We start from the raw sequence: 18,605 nt of genomic DNA on the forward strand, positions 1-18,605 counted from the left end.
ACAGCGCACCACAAGTCCTTGTCGATGGGTTTCTCGATGACGATGTAATACCTCACATCACAGACTGTCCACATCCTGGAACCAATGGATTGCTTTGCTGAACAACACATCTTTAACACAGACCCTTGCAACTCTCCGCAAATTAGGATTTAATGTACTCTCTTCAGTGGGCCTAACTGGGTCCCTGTAGCCAACCAGCATTCCATTGCATTCGTCCTGAACTTGTGACTTTGTCCCGGTCTGTTGCAACCAGATGTCCACAGTGCTTTGTGCTTTTTAGCACTGTATTCACTGAAATCTTTCAAATTGAATATTTCTGGTTCTAATGATTGTTTTTTTATTTTGATATTTTTTTATTTATTATTAAGTACTCTAATTTTCTAATCTTTTGTAGGATCCCTTTTGTGGTGTGTTCACATTTATTGACTGTTTGAAGGGCTGCACAGATACTTTACACATTGCCTCCAAGTTAGGCCTGACTGCTCTGTGCCAAGCTACCAGAGGGCTGAGCACAGGTTAATTTGGGATTTCCTCTTGACTTCACACTGACAAGGATTGTGGTTACAACTTCATTAGGGTTTAATCCCCTGTCCACCAATAACCCAATTTCCTACAAGGCTCAACACAAAATATATAATCATTGAGAATCTCAAAACCTTTTGCCTCATGAATATTATTGAGGCATTTCACATTTTGTGACTCTATATGAGTGGCTGAATTGAAGGGATGGAGGCCTTTAAAGAACCGTGGACCTTTTTTTGGTGTTTGTATTGCAGCATTTATACTTGAAGCAGACCATGTCCATTTAAGGGCCAAGAGCTGTTTTTAAAAATGCTGTCATGCTGGAAGGACAACATGAAGAGTATGCAGTGGTATGCCATACCATAGTCTGCTCCTGCTGAGGCTGCCAGATATGACTCTATTAGATTCAGGGGTCTCTTGTTGGCAGAGGTAGGTACTTTTGACCAAGTAGGGACGCTTGCGTCTAGTCAGGGTAAAGGGGTACACTCCTAAAATAACCCCAGCTCAACCCCTTAGTAGCTTGGCACAAGCAGACAGGCTTATCTCAGAGGCAGTGTGTAAAGCACTTGTGAACATATACAGTAAGCCAGTGACAACACTACAAATGGACACCACACAAGTTGTAGTATAAAAATAAGTATTTTTATATAGACTTAACACAAGACCACAAACGACAAAAATCCACAATACTGTACTTTAAAAATTGTAAAAATAGCTTAGTTCTCTTAAGATGGTAAATGCGACACTTTGAGTTCAATGGACCTTAGGATGCATAATGCTACACAATGAAAGTGTTGTAGGGAAGGTGATGCGTCGGTTCCTTACATACAAGAACGGTGATGCGTCGGGTCCCTACTGATGCGTAGGGGATGGATCGGTTCTTCTCTGCAAGGGGAGGTGATGCATCGGTTTCTTACTGTGCTTTCATGGCGATGCAACCCACAACGCCATGATGAGATGAAGACCCGGCACAATGCGACTAAGATGGTATCTTCTTCTTGATGCGACACGATGCGTGCACGCCCGACGGCAGTGAGGTGACTCAACGATTCTTCTGAGCCGCGGCAGGCCCTGCGACATGCTTCCCGGGGATGCGACGGCATCTGATGCAAATGCGACACTCTTCTCCGGTGATGTGAGGTGCTTCGGCGATGATGCGACAGCGGTGGCGACACGTTGATGTGGCGGCATCTGATGCAACATCGATCCTCTTCTCTGGCGATGCGACAATAGTGGCTGCAGCGGCGACACGCTTCTTCTTCGTGCGTCACGCTTCCAGCTCCTTGTGACACGCAGTCCTTCAGAAAGCCCAGCACAGTAGCAGGCATTTCCAAAAGACTCTTGGGGAGCTGGTTGGTGAAGTCTGTTGTCCCTGAGATTTCAGCAGGAGGCAAACTCTTTCTCAAGCCCTTGGAGATCCTTCCCAAGTTGATGAAAGTACACACAAAGTTCCTCTCATCTTTCTTTGGCAGTTAGGCAACCACTGCAGGCCAATCCCCCAAGCAACACTTCAGCTTAAGGATAGTCTCTCCTCAGTCTCTCTGGTTCCTCTCTTCAGCAAAGGTTCCTTCTTGTTTCCCAAAAGTGATCACAAGTTCTGGGGTCTGGGTCCCCCTTTTTATACACAGTTTCTCTTTGTTCTCTGAAGGCAGAGAGGCCTTTGCCTAGTCTAAATCAGTTCAGGTCAGTCCTGGAGCACTTTGTTGACAAGATTCCTTCTTTCCTTTCACAGTGTAGGCCAGGGACATCAGACGCAACACAGGAGGTGGAGCCAGCATTGTGGAAGGAAAGCACAGCCCTATTCAGGTCCCAGGTGCAACTCCTCCCACCCATCTGCATGCAGATCTCTCTATTCAGCCCTGTGCTGACTCACCCTGTCTCCTGGAATCTCCCAGCCCCTGTCACTCAAACTCCAGACAAGGAATACACAACCTAGCAGAGGCAGGCTTGGATGGTTAGACAAGAAAATACCTACTTTCTGAAAGTGATATTTTCAAACACAGAATGTTAAAACCAACTTCACTAAAATCTGTATTTTATCATTCTGAGTTCAGGCATACTAAACTCGAATTTCTACCTAGTTCCTTGAGTCAGTTAGGATTATAAGATGTAATAATCAAACTGCCCATTCTGGCCTATGGGGAACAGGTAGCCTTGCAATAGTGAAAAACGAAAATAGCTGTAATTCACTATTAGGACATGCCCCACACACCAGGGTATGTACTGCCTTTTACCTACAATGCACCCTGCCTTTGGGCCTACCATAGGGGTGACTAATATGCAGAAATGGGAAGGTTTAGGGACTGGCAAGTGGGTGCACTTGCCCAGTCAGCATGGCAGTACCAGACTGCATCACAAGCTCTGCAATGGCAGACCTGAGACATACTTTGCAGGCGGCTTCTGTGGGTGGCACATCCAGTACAGCAAGCCCACCAGCAGCATTTGATTTACAAGCCCTGGGCACACTCAGTGCACTGTACTAGGGTCTGACCAGTAAATCAAATATTCCAATCATGGAATCACTAATCCATACATCAATTTATCATAGGGAGCACTTGCACTGTGGCACTGAATAGCAGTGGCACAATGCCCAAAGCATCTAACACCAGAAAAAACACACAAGGCAACAGCAAAAAATGGACGGGATACCAACGCCAAGGTGCCAGGTCTAACAGACTCCAAATAGTGAAGCTGTCCCAAAGATAATGTTTCCTCATTGTGACCGAGTTACCACCCTGGTTAGACCTCACATCCTTAGGGTGATCTTCCCCTAAACCTTTATCCTTCACATTCCAATTTTTCTGAATTTCTTTTTGCTGGCTTTAGAACTCCGTGCTCTTTTCCACTGCTAACCAATGCTAAGGTCTGTGGTACATATGAAAGTCAATCAATCAATCAATCAATCAATTAGGGGGATTGTAAGCGTGCTACTCACCCTTGAGGGCCTCAAGGTGCTTGGGGGGTATGCCGCTCTGTTCAGCCAAGGTCTTGGGGGCCTTCCTGAGGGGGAGGGGGCGCATCTGATGTCTGTCGGTAGCTCGTTCCAGGTCTTGGCTCCGATGTGAGAGAACGATCTCCTGCCTGGTCTTCCTCTGTGGATCGGCAGTGTTTTGGCAAGTGCGAGGTTGGATGATCGCAGGTTTCTTTTGGGTACATGGAAGTTTATTCTGTTGTTGAGGTATTTGGGTCCATTGCTGTGCAGGCACTTGTAGGCGTGGATGAGGATTTTGAAGGTGACTCTCTTCTCCACGGGGAGCCAGTGGAGTCACCTCAGGTGTTGGCTGATGTGTTTGTGCCGGGGGATGGTGAGGACGAGGCTGTCGGTGGTGTTCTGTACCATGTGCAGTTTGCGGAGTAGGGACTGGTTGATGCCGGCGTAGTGTGTTGCCATGGTCGAATTTGCTGGTGATGAGTGCGTGGGTGACTGTTTTCCTCAATTCGGGGTGATCCATTTGAAGGTCTTTCGGAGAACGCGGAGGGTGTTGAAGCAGCTGGAGGTGACGGCGTTGACCTGTCGGTTCATGGTGAGTGATGAGTCCAGTATGATGCAGAGGTTCTTGCCGTGGACTGAGGGGTTGGGTGGGCTTCCGAGGGCGGTGGGCCACCAGTTGTTGTCCCATGCTGATGGGGTGGTTTCAAGGACGAGGACTTCTGTTTTCTCAGCGTGAGTTTTAGGCAGCTGTTGGTCAGCCAGACTGTCACTTCTTGCATTCCTCCCTGGAAATTGAGTTTAGCTATGGTGGTCTTTGGTGAGGGTGAGGATGAGCTTGGTGTCGTCAGCGTAGCATACAATGTTGAGGCTCTGTTGTTGGATGATGTCTGCGAGGGGGGCCATGTAGACGTTGAAGAGGGTCGGGCTTAGAGATTACCCCTGTGGTACTCTGCAGGTGATGTAGGTGGGGCGGAGATGAAGGGCAGTAGTCTGATTCTTTGGCTTCTTCCGGTGAGGAACAAGCGGATCCAGTCTAGGTCAGTTCCTAGTATGCCGGCCTCGCGTAGTCTGGTGATTACTAGTGTGCAATGAGAGACAGTGTCAAAGGCTGCAGACAAGTTGAGGAGGATGAGGGCCACGGAGTGGCTCTGGTCCAGGAGGGTGCGGATGTCGTCTGTGGCGGTGAGTAGGGCGATCTCGGTGCTGTAGTGAGCTCAGAATCCGGATTGGGATGGGTCGAGGATGGTGTGTTCTTTGATGAATTGGGTCAGTTCCCTGTTGACTGCTTTTTCTGCCACTTTGGCTGTGAAGGGGAGAAGCGAGATGGGCCGGTAGTTTTTGAGGTCGGTGGGGTCCGCCATGGCTTTCTTGAGCAGGGGCCTAACTTCAGCGTGCTTCCAGTCATCTGGGAAGGTGCCTGTTTTGAAGGTGGTGTTGATGGTGTGTTGCAGTTGGAGTGCGATGGTGTCCATGGCTCTGTGGTAGATGTGGGGGGGCAGGGGTCAGTGGGGGCCCCCGAGTGGATACCTTTCATGGCCGCGGGGGTGTCCATGGTCGTGATTGGTATCCAGTTGGAGATGTGCAGCTGGCTGGTGTCTTGGCGAGGTGAGGGGCTGAATGAGGTGTCTTGTGAGTGGTTGGTGAAGTTGTCGTAGAGTGTTCTGATCTTGAGGTGGAAGAAGGTTCTGAGCTTGTCGCAGAGGTGCTGGGAAGGGGTGATGTCTGTGGTTTCGCTGTGTGGGTTGGTGAATTCTTGGATGAGGTTGAAGAGTTCCTTGGAGTTGGCGGAGTTGGTGAGGATATTGTTGTGGATGAAGTTCCTTTTAGTTGTTCTGATTTGGCTGTGGTAGTCTGTCAATGCATTCATGTAGGCGGCGTAGCTGCCGGCTGTCTTGGTATTCCTCCAATTCTTTTCCAGGCGTCTGCAGGTGCGTCTGGCTTCTTGGAGGGTGGTGGTGAACCAGGCTGCTTTTCTGAGAAGTTGTTTGCCAGGTTGCGTATCGGGGCAAGCTCGTCTGTGCAGTTGGCGATCCACGTGTGGAGTTCTCTGGCTGCGGCATTCGTATCAGATTCCCAGGTGTGGTTGTCTCAGGAGAGGGAGGAGTTCAATTGCTCAGCTATGATCTTGCTCAAGTTACGGCGTGGCAGGTGAGGGGCTGGTTTAGGTGCTTTGGGTTTCTCGATGGTGAAGTGGACGCAGTAGTGGTCGGTCCAAGGAGGTTGCATTGTGTGGCTGAAGCAGATGCTGTTTCCTGCAGCGAAGATAGGGTCTAGGTTGTGCCCTGCCCTGTGTGTTTGTGTATTGACCAGTTGGTTGAGTCCGATGTTGGCGACGTTGTCACGGAGGATGGTGGAGTTGGGGTCGCTGTGGTTGTTGAGGTGGAAGTTGAGGTCTCCAATGAGTATGAGGATGCGATGGCGTGGGGTACGATGAAGTCAGTGATGTGGTGGTAAAAGGTGTCCAGGGGCCAGGGGGTCTGTAGATGAGTGTGTTCTACGGAGTGTGATCTTGAGGCTGGTCTTGATTTGGTCTTGATTTGGAAGTGCAGGTGTTCGGCGGAGGGGAGGTTCTCACTGGAGGTGGTGAGGGTGATTTTGTGGACATGGCGAGGCCTCCTCCCGGCTGGTTGAGGTGGTCCTTCATCTGGATCTTGTAGCCATCCGAGATGGTGGTGTTGATGTCGGGGGCGGAGGCGGCGTTGGTCTAGGTCTCTGTCAGGAAGGTGACGTCTGACAATAGAAAGTCGAGTAGGTTCTATATTTCCATGGTGTGCTTGTGCATGGAGCGCACTTTGAGGAGGATGCAGCTGAGGGTGTCATCGGTGTTGGTGCTGGTGGTGTTGGGGGTCGGACTTGTGACGAAGGTCCAGCGGCAGTGGTGGCAAGAGAAGTGGCTGTGTGTCGTGTTTGGTGAAGCCAGTTTGCAGTCTGCGTGTCTTCCGGGGTTGAGTGTGAGGAGGGTGGCGCTATCGTAGCGGTGGAAGGTCATGGATCCAGGCTTCCTGGCGCTGGTTGCAGTTGGGTCGTGGACGGGCACCGACGGGCTTGCCTTAGGCCACCATTAAGTAGGGAAGAGGGGTGGGACTGGAGGTAGGGACGCGGGAACAGGGGCTGTGTCAGCGGCGGGCTGCAGGGGCAGCAGTGTCAGGAAAAGCTGTAATTAAATAAGAAGCTCAAAAGTAGAAGGAGGAAAAGCTGCAATTACTTAAATAATGCCCAGAAATACAATGTGTGGCAATTAGGAGGAAGCAGGTGGCGGAGGGAGCACCAGGCGGGTTGGAACTCGATCGCCTCTGGGTGCGTCAGGCTGCTAGCACGAACACTGGGATGGCAGGGATCAAGTGTTGATCCGATGCGGCGCTGGTATGCCATTTACCTATGGCTGGTGAATGAAATGCTACTAGCAGGTCTGCAGCACTTATTGAGACACCCACTTACGTAACCCCTTAAAAATATTCCAGGCTTGCCATTGAAGCCTGCTGACAGCTTTACACTGCCAATTTGACTTGGAAGGATAACCCCCTTGCCTAGCATAAACCCACCATATTTTTTCATATCCATCTCCAACGGTAGGCCCTGGACAGCCCTTAGGACAGGGTGCATTGCAATTAGAAGGTTGAACTTTTACTTGAACTTTTATGTTTTACATGTCCCGGTAGTGAAAGATTCTACCTCTCCAATAGGATAATATTGGGGTGCCTTTTGCATTTAATAAGGGCTAACCTTTGATTGGAAGCAGGTAGGAAATTCATTTTTGGTATCAGGTAAATTATAATTTTAAATCCTCTTTAATGGTGAAGTCAAAATTTAAATCACAATTTTAAAAATGCCACTTTAAGAAAGTTGACTTTGTCCTGTCCTAACTATTTGGTGCCTGCAGTCTGTTTCTCAGTCACATGATTAGGAGTATTTGGCAGTTGGACAACACAAAATAGAGGGATTAGGTGTTCGTAGGTGGCCCATAACTAGCAGCATGGGGGCTAGGCACAGCCCCACATACGAGTCAATAGGATGTGCCCTATGTTCACACAAAAGACTTCACACTAGCCCATTGTGCCTGCAACCAGACTGAAGCATGGGCAAGTGATGCAGGAAATGTCAAGCACTTCAAATAGAATCTCTTGAAACTTCCCTTACTTCAAAGAAGGCACAATGTATACAAATAGCACTCTTTAGTTCACTTTCTTGACCTGCAGAATACCTCTCAGAGGACTGCTTGCCACTGTGTACTTCAGAAGACTGCTTTTCTGCACAGAAAAGGACAGCTCTGCTACCTGAAGCCTCGGAGGCCTACCAATTTGCTTGAGGCTTGTGCCACTGCTTGAACTCAGGACTACCAGCATGACTTCAAGGTCTAGACGGCTGCCTTCCTAATCAGAGCCTCCAAGACATTGAAGGATCCAAACATTTTGACCCGCACATGGACCCAGCCTGAGTGATTCTAGACCCTCCAAGTGATGCCTCTTCAGTCCTGAACCATTGAAAGTGGTGCTAACGTTGCCCAGATAACCAAAATATAAAGCTTTGAACTTGAATTTTTTGGGGCAAAAAAGTGATCTGAGAACCAAGAGAAGTCTAGGACTCACCTGCTTGTTGATCTGCCCAAGTTGCATCACTGGTCAGCCTGACTTTGGGGCAGCTCCTACTATGCTGTTCTCCACAGCAGCAAATCTAATTCAGTGGGGTAGCTAGCCTCTTGGAGCCCACATTGGCTACAGCCTGCAGCTTTGTCCCTCTGAAGATTCTCAAATTGTAAAAAAGAGACTAAGTCTGATAATAGAAAATCTTCACAGATTTCGTCCCGTGACTCCCCAACTATGCCCCCACATTAGACATGGATTGATTCCTTGCCCCACTTAACTTCATCTTCTCATCATCTTTTTCTCTAAATTTCATCTAAGTCCACATATTGCCCGAACCATACTTTGTATCCAACCCATGGTACATCTCAGTCAAACACCACATTCGACTTTGTCTCGGTCTTGCAAGACTAGATATCTGCGTTTCTCTCTTTTATCTTTTAGGCACCAGTTTACTTCTTAAACTTAAACTAATCATAACTCCAGTTCTACTAATTGTTTTTGAGTGTCTTGGTGTCAAATCATTTATTAACATTTACTTTTTCTTTCTGAAATAGTGTGAGATTTTCCTTGTGTTTCACTTAATTACTGGTTGTCGTCTGCATTCATATTGTATACTTTGCCTCTAAGTTAAGCCTGGCTGCTTTTGTGACAAGTTTCCAGAGGGTTCAGCACAAGTTAATTTAGTGACTTTAGTGGTTCACCCTGACAGTGATTGTGTTTGTTTCTTCAACAGGGTTTACACCCCACTCTACCAACAACCCAATGTCTTAAAACCCTAACTTGGCAATCAATGATTAATGTGTGTGATTGCAGTTTCCAACCATTGACAATTCACATTGCCACTGTAAGATAGGGCACCACATTCATTTCCTCTGGTATATATGATGTGGTTTCATAAGTTGTAAAGACTTCTATAGGACGTTGTACATTGTAAAAAAGCATTTTGCAGTCTCAAATCATTATTTTGTTAACTGCAGGTTTTGATTTTTTTTTTATAAGGCTTTAACATCCTTAGCAAACCAGACAAGCTGCATGTATCTGAAATGTAGCTTTAAATATGAAGTCTAATAACTCAAAAAGTTGACAAAATACCAAATTTTTGGGATTCTGTTACCTGTCAATAATGATTCAAAAATGTGGGGTGAGTTCAGCTTGAGTAATAACCTTTTATATTATTGATTAACAAGAATTGTTTCTCTTGCAACAGGATAGGAGGATTGCCAAGAATGGAAGTAATAAGGTCATGCACAACATATCTGTGTTTATATTAAAAGGTAGGTCATTACGTTAATCCTTATCATCCAGACGGTTCAATTCCTGTAGCAGATTTAGAAAATTAGATAAAGTATCAGAGTTTTAGTAGCTATTAGGAAATGGAATTTGAGCATGTAAGGCTAATGAGCAATTGTTTATACAAAGCATTTCACCAAATCGCATTGGATGATGGATTATCCCTGATCCAATGGGCCCAGCGGCTTGCTGAATTTATCCATCCAGCCTGTAATGTTTACTAATATTCTAATTATGATTTATTTTGAAACTTTTCACGTTAGATACTCTGGACAATTGAATATCCCTCACCATATAGTAATTAGAGTCAAACAACTTTGGGAACTACTATCTGCTTTGCTCTTTGAACTTTTTATGTAGGTATGTGTATGTGTGTTCTTATGTAGCACTCGACTTTACCCTTATGCATCTCGGCGCTTGCATTGGGAACCCGTCCTGGCTTAGGCTATGTGATAAATAAGCTTTGCATTTTACCAGGTCCCAGAATCTGGATCAATGAAAGAAGGAAACTGGACGTCAGTAAAAGTATTTATACTACTTGGTCTCAGTGATGCACCAGAGCTGCAGATTCCACTCTTAATACTGTTCCTCCTATTTTATATCATCACCCTTCTGGGTAATATAAGCATTGTGGCATTGGTCACAATATGTTCTCATCTTCACACCCCTATGTATTTTCTACTGAGTAATTTAGCATTTGAAGATTTTTCTTATGCCTCAGTTATCACCCCCAAGATGTTGGTCAATTTTCTCTCAGAAACGAATTATATCTCTCTGCATGGTTGTATGACACAGCTGTTTTTGTTCTTTTTTATGGGAAGTACAGACGTTTTCCTCCTAGCGGCCATGGCTTATGACCGCTTTGTGGCAATTTGTAATCCTTTGCTTTATACTGGAATTATGACCAAACACACATGCCTTTGACTTTCAGGTGGGGCATATTTAGTTGCTTTCATGAATGCTGGGCTTCACACAAGCTGTATGTTCAGGTTGTCTTTCTGTGGACCAAACAGGATCACCCATTTCTATTGTGATGTCCCGCCTCTGCTTAAACTATCCTGCTCTGACACGTCACTCAATGAGGCAGTTCTGGTTTCTGTGGTTGGCATCTTCTTAGTTACTTGCTTTATAATTATCTTCATTTCCTACATTTACATAGTTTCAGCAATCCTGAGCATTCGTACATCTAAAGGGAGAAGTAGAGCATTTTCCACATGCTCCTCTCACTTTTTTTTCTGTTATCTTGTTCTATGGGACTGTCTTCTTCATGTATCTGAGACCAAGCTCCAGTTACTCCATGGACCATGATAGAGTGGCTTCAGTGTTCTGCATAGTGGTGATACCCATGCTAAATCCCCTGATCTATAACCTTAGAAATCAGGAGGTTATAGTGGCTGTCCTATTTTGAAAGGATCTATGGCTCTGATGAGTTAACTGATACCTTTCTCAATAATCCACCTCAGCAAGGTATAGTACCTCTTATTTTTGAAGTTGAGGATATTGAAAAAGCAATAAAAAACACCTCGAGCAACAAAGCGCCTGGCCCAGATCATGTCCCAGCTGATATTTATAAGTATAACCCTAATTTTTGGGCAAAGATACTGGTCAATGTCTTTAATGCTGTGGCATTGACTGGGTTCCCTGCTTCTTGGTCTCACTCAATTATTATACCAGTTTTTAAAAAGGGTCAGCGGAGTGAACCAAGGTGCTATAGACCAATATCTTTGATCGACTCAGTTGTTAAAATATTAGGTAAAGTCATATTAGGCAAGATTACAGATTGGGCAGATGAAAATAAAATAATATCTAACCTACAATATGGCTTTCGCCAAGGACGAAGCACCATGGACCAATGCCTGAATCTTTTCTTATTAATAGGTAAATATACCATGGCAAAAGAGGGCTCGCTGAAGTTGGCTTTTATGGATTTGACCTCAGCCTTCGACCTGGTCAACAGGTCAAAGCTGTGGAGTATCTTACTGGAAATGGGTTTGGATCCGGCATTAGTTTATTTTTTAGCAGATCTTCATCGTGACCTTACTACATCAATTAGGCTCTCACAGGATGGTAGGTGTTCTAAATCTTTTAAATCCAGGAGAGGCGTTCAACAGGAGTGCATAATGGCGCCCCTGCTTTTTACTCTATACATTAATGCCCTGGATAAAACTTTGGTCAAAGCAAGCCTGGACATTCCGCGTGTAGGAGATACCTTAATCCCGGTTCTCCTATACGCGGATGACGCTGTACTACTGGCACGAACTGCAGTAGGTTTACAGTGACTTTTGGATGCGTTCAGAGTTTTTATGTTGTCCCTGGACCTGGTAGTAAATATAGAAAAATCACATATTCTGTCTACAGGTCGCAGAGTCACAAAACCCAAAAGCTTTTACTGCAATGGGGGTCTAGTGTCTTCTGTTTCCTCTTTTACATATTATGGGGTAGTTCTTGATGAAAGGAGTTCCTGGGTTCCCCAGCAAAAAATGAAAAAAAATGCAGTAACTAGATCAACTTCTGCTTTATTAGGGTTTGCTCAGCGTCTGGGGGCAAGACCAGTGGAGGCTATTATCAAGATATATAAATCCAAGTGTCTGGCCATAGCGGCCTATGGCTCCTCCATATGGGGTTTTAAACCCCAGCCAGAGCTACAGATAGCTGAAAACAGATTCCTGCGTATTCTCCTTTCAGTACCGCAATCTACCCCTAATTTTTCCATACATCAGGAATTGGGTCTGGGTTTTTTATCTGATACTCTGAGTACGGCTCCGTTACTTTGCTGGCTCAAGGTATGGCTTAACCCAGAATTAACATTGAATCAACAGATATTGAGGGACTGTGTTAAACTGGATAAAGCACGTAACATCAAATGGTTAATCTATGTTGAATCAATGTTTTTTAAACTAGGGCGGCAGGAACTATATCATTTTCCTGAGAGATTTAAGAAGGATGATCTGAAATGGGTTAAAAATAATTTTATAAAAATGTTGATGGTGGAATGGGAAGGAAACGAGTTGCAGAAACCTTTAGTTAAGGCCCATTTTTTGGTAAAAACAACATTGCTGATGGAACCGTAACTGTCAATTGTTACTAAGCCGTTCCATTGTTGGCTTTTGACTAGATTCTGTTTTAATTTGATCCATTTGACCTTGGGGGACTATGTGGGGTGGTCTAAACCTGAGGAAGCCGGATTGTGTACTTGTGATAACCATTCGATCCAAGACACTTTACATTTTCTATTATTCTGCAAATATTACACTGATATTCGGAAGAAGTTTTTGGTCCCTTTACTGCTTAGGAAGGGTTTCCAACAGGACAAACCTGCATTACTTTATTTGCAAATGTTAACTGACACGTGGGATATTTTTAACATTGCTTCCTTCTTAGTTGCTGCCGTCAGGATTAGGGGGAAAATTATAAAAGTATAATATATAACATTCATATTAGATATAACAAATGTCAATTTTTTATCTTATGTACCCTTATAAATTGGATAATTTTACTGGTATAATTGATTTCCTAGAAAAGTATTTTTTTAAAATATGTTAGTATATGGTTTGCTGAAACATAATACTAACCCTGCATTTCTAGGAATCTTTGTTCTTACTGTTATGAAACAACTTTTTTAAATGATATATTTTTGATTGATTATAATATTGTTATTTTATTGCTGTATCTTTTTATGACTGTAGATGCTGTTTTGTACTTTTATGATTTTAATTAATCGAATAAAGTGGATTGATTGATTGGGACTGTCTTCTTCATGTATCTGAGACCGAGCTCTAGTTACTCCATGGACCATGATAGAGTGGCTTCAGTGTTCTACACAGTGGTGATACCCAAGCTAAATCCCCTCATCTATACCCATAGAAAGCAAGAGGTTATAGGGGCACTAAGAAACACCATAATGAGAAAGCTCACTTGAAATGAATGCCCCATAGTTTGCCTTTATAATAATGAAATAGCATTATGTATCAATGGTCTTGATGGTGAACTTGAATTCACACATATTTGTATGTCTGTAAATGAGGTTAGGTCTTTTTACATGCATAAATCAAGAATATACATGCAACTGTGAATGTTTCAATATCCAGAATATTTTCCAAACTATTCTTATACTGTACCTTAAAAGTACATTCCTACAGAAAGATACAAAACATTTTGTGAGACATGAATTTGTCTTCCAAATGGACACATAGATGATGGTGTGCTTCTAGTAACCAACATTTTCAAGTGTGAAGTGCTGGTAAGAAAACTTTATTGAGAGTTTCAGGTAGATACTTCTTGTGATGACATAAATGGCATGCTCACTATTCTATGCCTGGGTAATTTTTTTTTGCACTTGTGCATAAAGGAATAGAGTTGATCTAACCTAGAAAATGTGATACTGGGTAGACATATATTCCAAAGCAGACCTAACTAATATTGGTATCTGACATAGATTGTATTTCAGTGAATGATAGAATATAATATTGACCTTCCTGAGTTATTCACAAAAATGCATATTTGTTAAATCTAATAGGGAAAGCACACTATAGGTACTAAAATTCACTGAAGTGTTTTCTTCTACCGCTCACAATACTTAGGTCAATGAGGTTTAGTTTTCTCTGACAGAGTTTCTTGCAATGTGAAAATAATCACCTTGATGTAAAGGACAGTGCTGGTAAACATAATTTAACCCAATATCATTTATACATATCTCCTTTTTGCTATTCTGCCAATTGCTTGCTCTGCTACCCGTGACAATAATGTCTTGGTTTCCAGGGCAAACTGTCAAACTAAAGGTCCTTAAATAGATGTATCCCTGCTTATTATGAAACAGACTAATAGTTATAAGCACTACATGGGTTAGTACCACAGCCGGCAGAGCTAGGGATGTATTGGAGTGCAAATCCTTGGCACAGATCCCGTCAGTCTTCACCCAGAAGAGGCTGGGCCCACCTATTCCTCCGGTCATCGCATAAGGTCTTGTGCTTGACTGGCATTTGTTATGGTAGCAGACTGCTTGCACTTTCTTTTTACTGCCATCTGAGTAGTATTTATGTGCTCCAATTCCCCCTGGCATTAGTCTACTCTTTATTACTGGCTAAAAGAGAGAAATGCAAATTAGGGGAAAATATGAAACTAACCTCAGAACCATAAATCAGTCTTATTGATGCATACCTAGAAAAGGTGGCTGGTGAGATCCCCAAAGAAATTGGTTTGGTGAAAAGCCACCTATCAATGTAGAGGCATGACCATTATGCAGCCTGTCTCCCACATGCAGCATTCTACAGCACCATTACAACATACCCTATCATTCACAGAATCATATCCAGTGATGAAGCCTTTCACTATCATGGTAAACAATATATTTGACAAAAATATGCTTGTATACTTATAATGGTAAGTAGAAGTATATCGTAAATCAATGTCATTGGCACTTATATTGTCTCAAAAAAATACAAAAATATTGATGCCTTAATATAGTTTTTAATGTAGTAAATGTTAAATAGTTTGATATCCAAATGTTATATAATGAAAAAAAAAATTATTCCACAAATATTTGGTAACTGTACATACATGTAAAAGTACATAAATATGCAAACATATATGTATATACACTGGAAAAAAACAAAGATTACAGGGATGTTATAGTTAAAAAATACAATTAAAAAATGCCCAATGGACCCAGCGGTATTCCTGAATTTATCCATCCAGCCTGTAATGTTTACTAATATTCCAATTCTGATTTATTTTGAATCTTTTCACGTTAGATACTCCGGACAAATGAATATCCCTTACCATATAGTAATAAGAGTCAAACAACTTTGGGAACTGCTATCTACTCTGCTCTTTGACCTTTTTATGTGATAGGCTATGTAATTAACAAGCTTTGCATTTTTAATAGGTCCCAGAATCTGGATCAATGAAAGAAGGAAACTGGACGTCAGTAAAAGTATTTATACTACTTGGTCTCACTGATGCACCAGAGCTGCAGATTCCACTCTTCATACTGTTCCTCCTATTTTACATCATTACCCTTCTGGGTAATATAAGCATTGTGGCATTGGTCACAATATGTTCTCATCTTCACACCCCTATGTATTTTCTACTGAGTAATTTAGCATTTGTAGATTTTTCTTATGCCTCAGTTATAACACCAAAGATGTTGGTCAATTTTCTCTCAGAAACTAATTATATCTCTCTGCATGGTTGCATGACACAGCTGTTTTTGTTCTTTTTTTTGGGAAGTACAGACGTCTTCCTCCTAGCGGCCATGGCCTACGACCGCTTTGTGGCAATTTGTAATCCTTTGCTTTATACTGCAATTATGACCAAACACACATGCCTTTACCTATCAGGTGGGGCATATTTAGTTGCTTTCATGAATGCTGTGCTTCACACAAGCTGCATGTTCAGGTTGTCTTTCTGTGGACCAAACAGGATCACCCATTTCTACTGTGATGTCCCTCCTCTGCTTAAACTATCCTGCTCTGACACGTCACTCAATGAGGCAGTACTGGTTTCTGTGGTTGGCATCTTCTTAGTTACTTGCTTTATAATTATCTTCATTTCCTACATTTACATAGTTTCAGCAATCCTGAACATTCGTACATCTAAAGGGAGAAGTAGAGCATTTTCCACATGCTCCTCTCACTTTTTCTCTGTTATCTTGTTCTATGGGACTGTCTTCTTCATGTATCTGAGACCAAGCTCTAGTTACTCCATGGACCATGATAGAGTGGCTTCAGTGTTCTACACAGTGGTGATACCCATGCTAAATCCCCTGATCTATACCCTTAGAAATCAGGAGGTTATAGGGGCACTAAGAAACACCATAATGAGAAAGCTCACATGAAATGAATGTCCCATTGTTTGCCTTTATATTAATGAAATGGCATTATGTAGCAATGGTCTTGATGGTGAACTTGAATTCACACATATATGTATGTCTGTATATGAGGGTTGGTCTTTTTACATGCGTAAATCAAGAATATACATGCAACTGTGAATGTTTCAATATCCAAATTGTTTTCCAAACTATTCTTATCCTGTTCCTTAAAAGTACATTCCTATAGAATGATACAAAACATTTTGTGAGACATGAATTTGTCTTCCAAATGGACACATGTTGTATGTTGTAGACTTGTAAAGCGCACAGCTGCCCCAGCAACGGGGCGTCCCGGCGCTGTAGACCGCTGGGGAACCCGTCCTGGCTATCCCTGTGAGATGGTCCCTTTCTGGGTATCTCCAAGGTGAAACCAGGCATCCCCGGCGTCTGTGGGGGGCCGTTGTAGAGATGAGGCAAGCTTAATGCCCAGAGTTGCCGAGTGTGTTCCTGGTTAGAATAGGTACCGAGGCGAGAATTATCGAGTCCATTTTGACCCTGGTCCACGACCCTGCCGCGTCGGGAATTGAACCCTGGTCCCTGGCCGATTCTCTGCTTACGGGTCTGCCGCCTCTAACTAGTGAGCCACACCTCTCCACATAGATGATGGTGTGCTTATAGTAACCAACATTTTCAAGTGTTAAGTGCTGTTAGGAAAATGTTATTGAGAGTTTCGGGCGAGACACTTTTTGTGATAACATAAATGGCATGCTCACTATTCTATACCTGGGTAAAAGTTTTTTTGCACTTGTGCATAAAGAAATAGAGCTGATCTAACCTAGAAAATGTGATACTGGCTAGACATATATTCCAAAGCAGACCTAACTTATATTGGTATCTGACATAGATTGTATTTCAGTGAATAATGGAATTTAATATTGACCTTCCTGCGTTATTCACAAAAATGCATATTTGTTAAATCTAATAGGGATAGCACATTATAGGTACTAGAATTCACTGAAGGAAATGTTTTCTTCTACCGCTCACAATACTTAGATCAATGAGGTTTAGTTTTCACTGACAGAGTTTCTTGCAATGTGAAAATAATCACCTTTACGTAAAGGACAGTGCTGGTAAACATAATGTTAACCCAATATCATTTATACATAGCCCCTTTTTGCTATTCTGCCAATTGCTTGCTCTGCTACCCTTGATAATTATGTCTTGGTTCCCAAGGGCAAGCTGTCAAACTAAAGGTCCTTAAATAGATATATCCCTGCTTATTATGAAACAAACTAATAGTTATAAGCACTACATGGGTTTGTACCACAGCCAGAAGAGCTAGAAATGTTTTAGAGGGCGAACCCTTGGCAAAGATCAGGTCAGTCTTCACCCAGAAGAGGCTTGGCCCACCTCTTGCCCCTTTCATCGGATAAGGTCCTGTGCTTACCTGTTATTTGTTTAGGTAGTAGACTCCTTGCACTTTCTTTTTACTGCCCTCTGAGTAGCATTTATGTGTTCCAATTCCCCCTGACATTAGTCTACTCTTTATTACTGGCTAAAAGAGAGACATGCAAATTACGGGAAAATATGAAACTTACCTCAGAACCAAAAATCAGTCTTATTGATGCATACCTAGAAAAGGTGGCTGGTGTGATCCCCAAAGAAAATGGTTTGGTGAAAAGCCACCTATCACTGGAGATGCATGACCATTCTGCAACCTGCCTCCCACAGGCAGCATTCTACAGCACCATTACAACATACCTATCATTCACAGAATCATATCCAGTGCTGAAGCCTTTCACTATCATGGTAAACAATATCTTTGACAAAAATATGCTTGTATACTTATAATGGTAAGTAGAAGTATATCGGAAAAAAATGTCTGCCACTTATATTGTCTCAAAGAAATTCGAAAATATTGATGTTTTAATATAGTTTTTAAATTAGTAAATGTTAAATAGTTTGATATCCAAATGTTATATTATGAAAATTAATTCCACACATATTTGATAACTGTACATACATGTAGAACTACAAAAACATACAACTGTATATGTATATACACTGGAAAAAAACTAAGATTACAGGGATGTTACAGTTAGAAAATTAATGGATGTGTGAGTGATTGTATAGGTCTTTGAGTGAGTGTGAGACTGTATGTGTGGGTCTGTTACTTGGTATAAAAATTTCTGTGTGGATCTGTGAATGGATATGTGAATGTTTGGGTGTGTCTGTGAGGTGATGTGTAAGTATCTGAGTGGATCTGTTAGTGGATATATGCATATCTGAGTGGGTGCATGAGTGTCTAACTGTGTGAGTAGGTGTGTTTGTCTCAATGGGTATGTGAGTGAGTACATAACTGTCTCAGTGGGAGTGTGAGTAAGTACATGAGTGTATCGATGTGTGTGTGAGTGGGTGTATGTTAGAAATTAGGCTTCTTCGCAGATGTCACCCATTAGAAATGCTAGAT

General features: G+C 42.8%; 1 protein-coding gene and 1 pseudogene across 1 annotated transcript; both read left to right on the forward strand.

Annotated features, from left to right (window-relative positions):
- The first annotated feature begins 9,822 nt into the window (after positions 1 to 9,822).
- LOC146854065 (olfactory receptor 5AP2-like) lies at positions 9,823 to 10,735 on the forward strand (annotated as a pseudogene).
- Positions 10,736 to 15,229: 4,494 nt separating this feature from the next.
- Positions 15,230 to 16,162, forward strand: LOC146854066 (olfactory receptor 8B8-like). Its single transcript, XM_085650500.1, has one exon. It carries the CDS (start codon positions 15,230 to 15,232, stop codon positions 16,160 to 16,162), a length of 933 nt encoding a protein of 310 aa, XP_085506626.1.
- The last annotated feature ends 2,443 nt before the right edge of the window (positions 16,163 to 18,605 follow it).

This window comes from Triturus cristatus, chromosome 4_1, assembly GCF_964204655.1.
Source record: "Triturus cristatus chromosome 4_1, aTriCri1.1, whole genome shotgun sequence".
Lineage (NCBI taxonomy): Eukaryota > Metazoa > Chordata > Amphibia > Caudata > Salamandridae > Triturus > Triturus cristatus.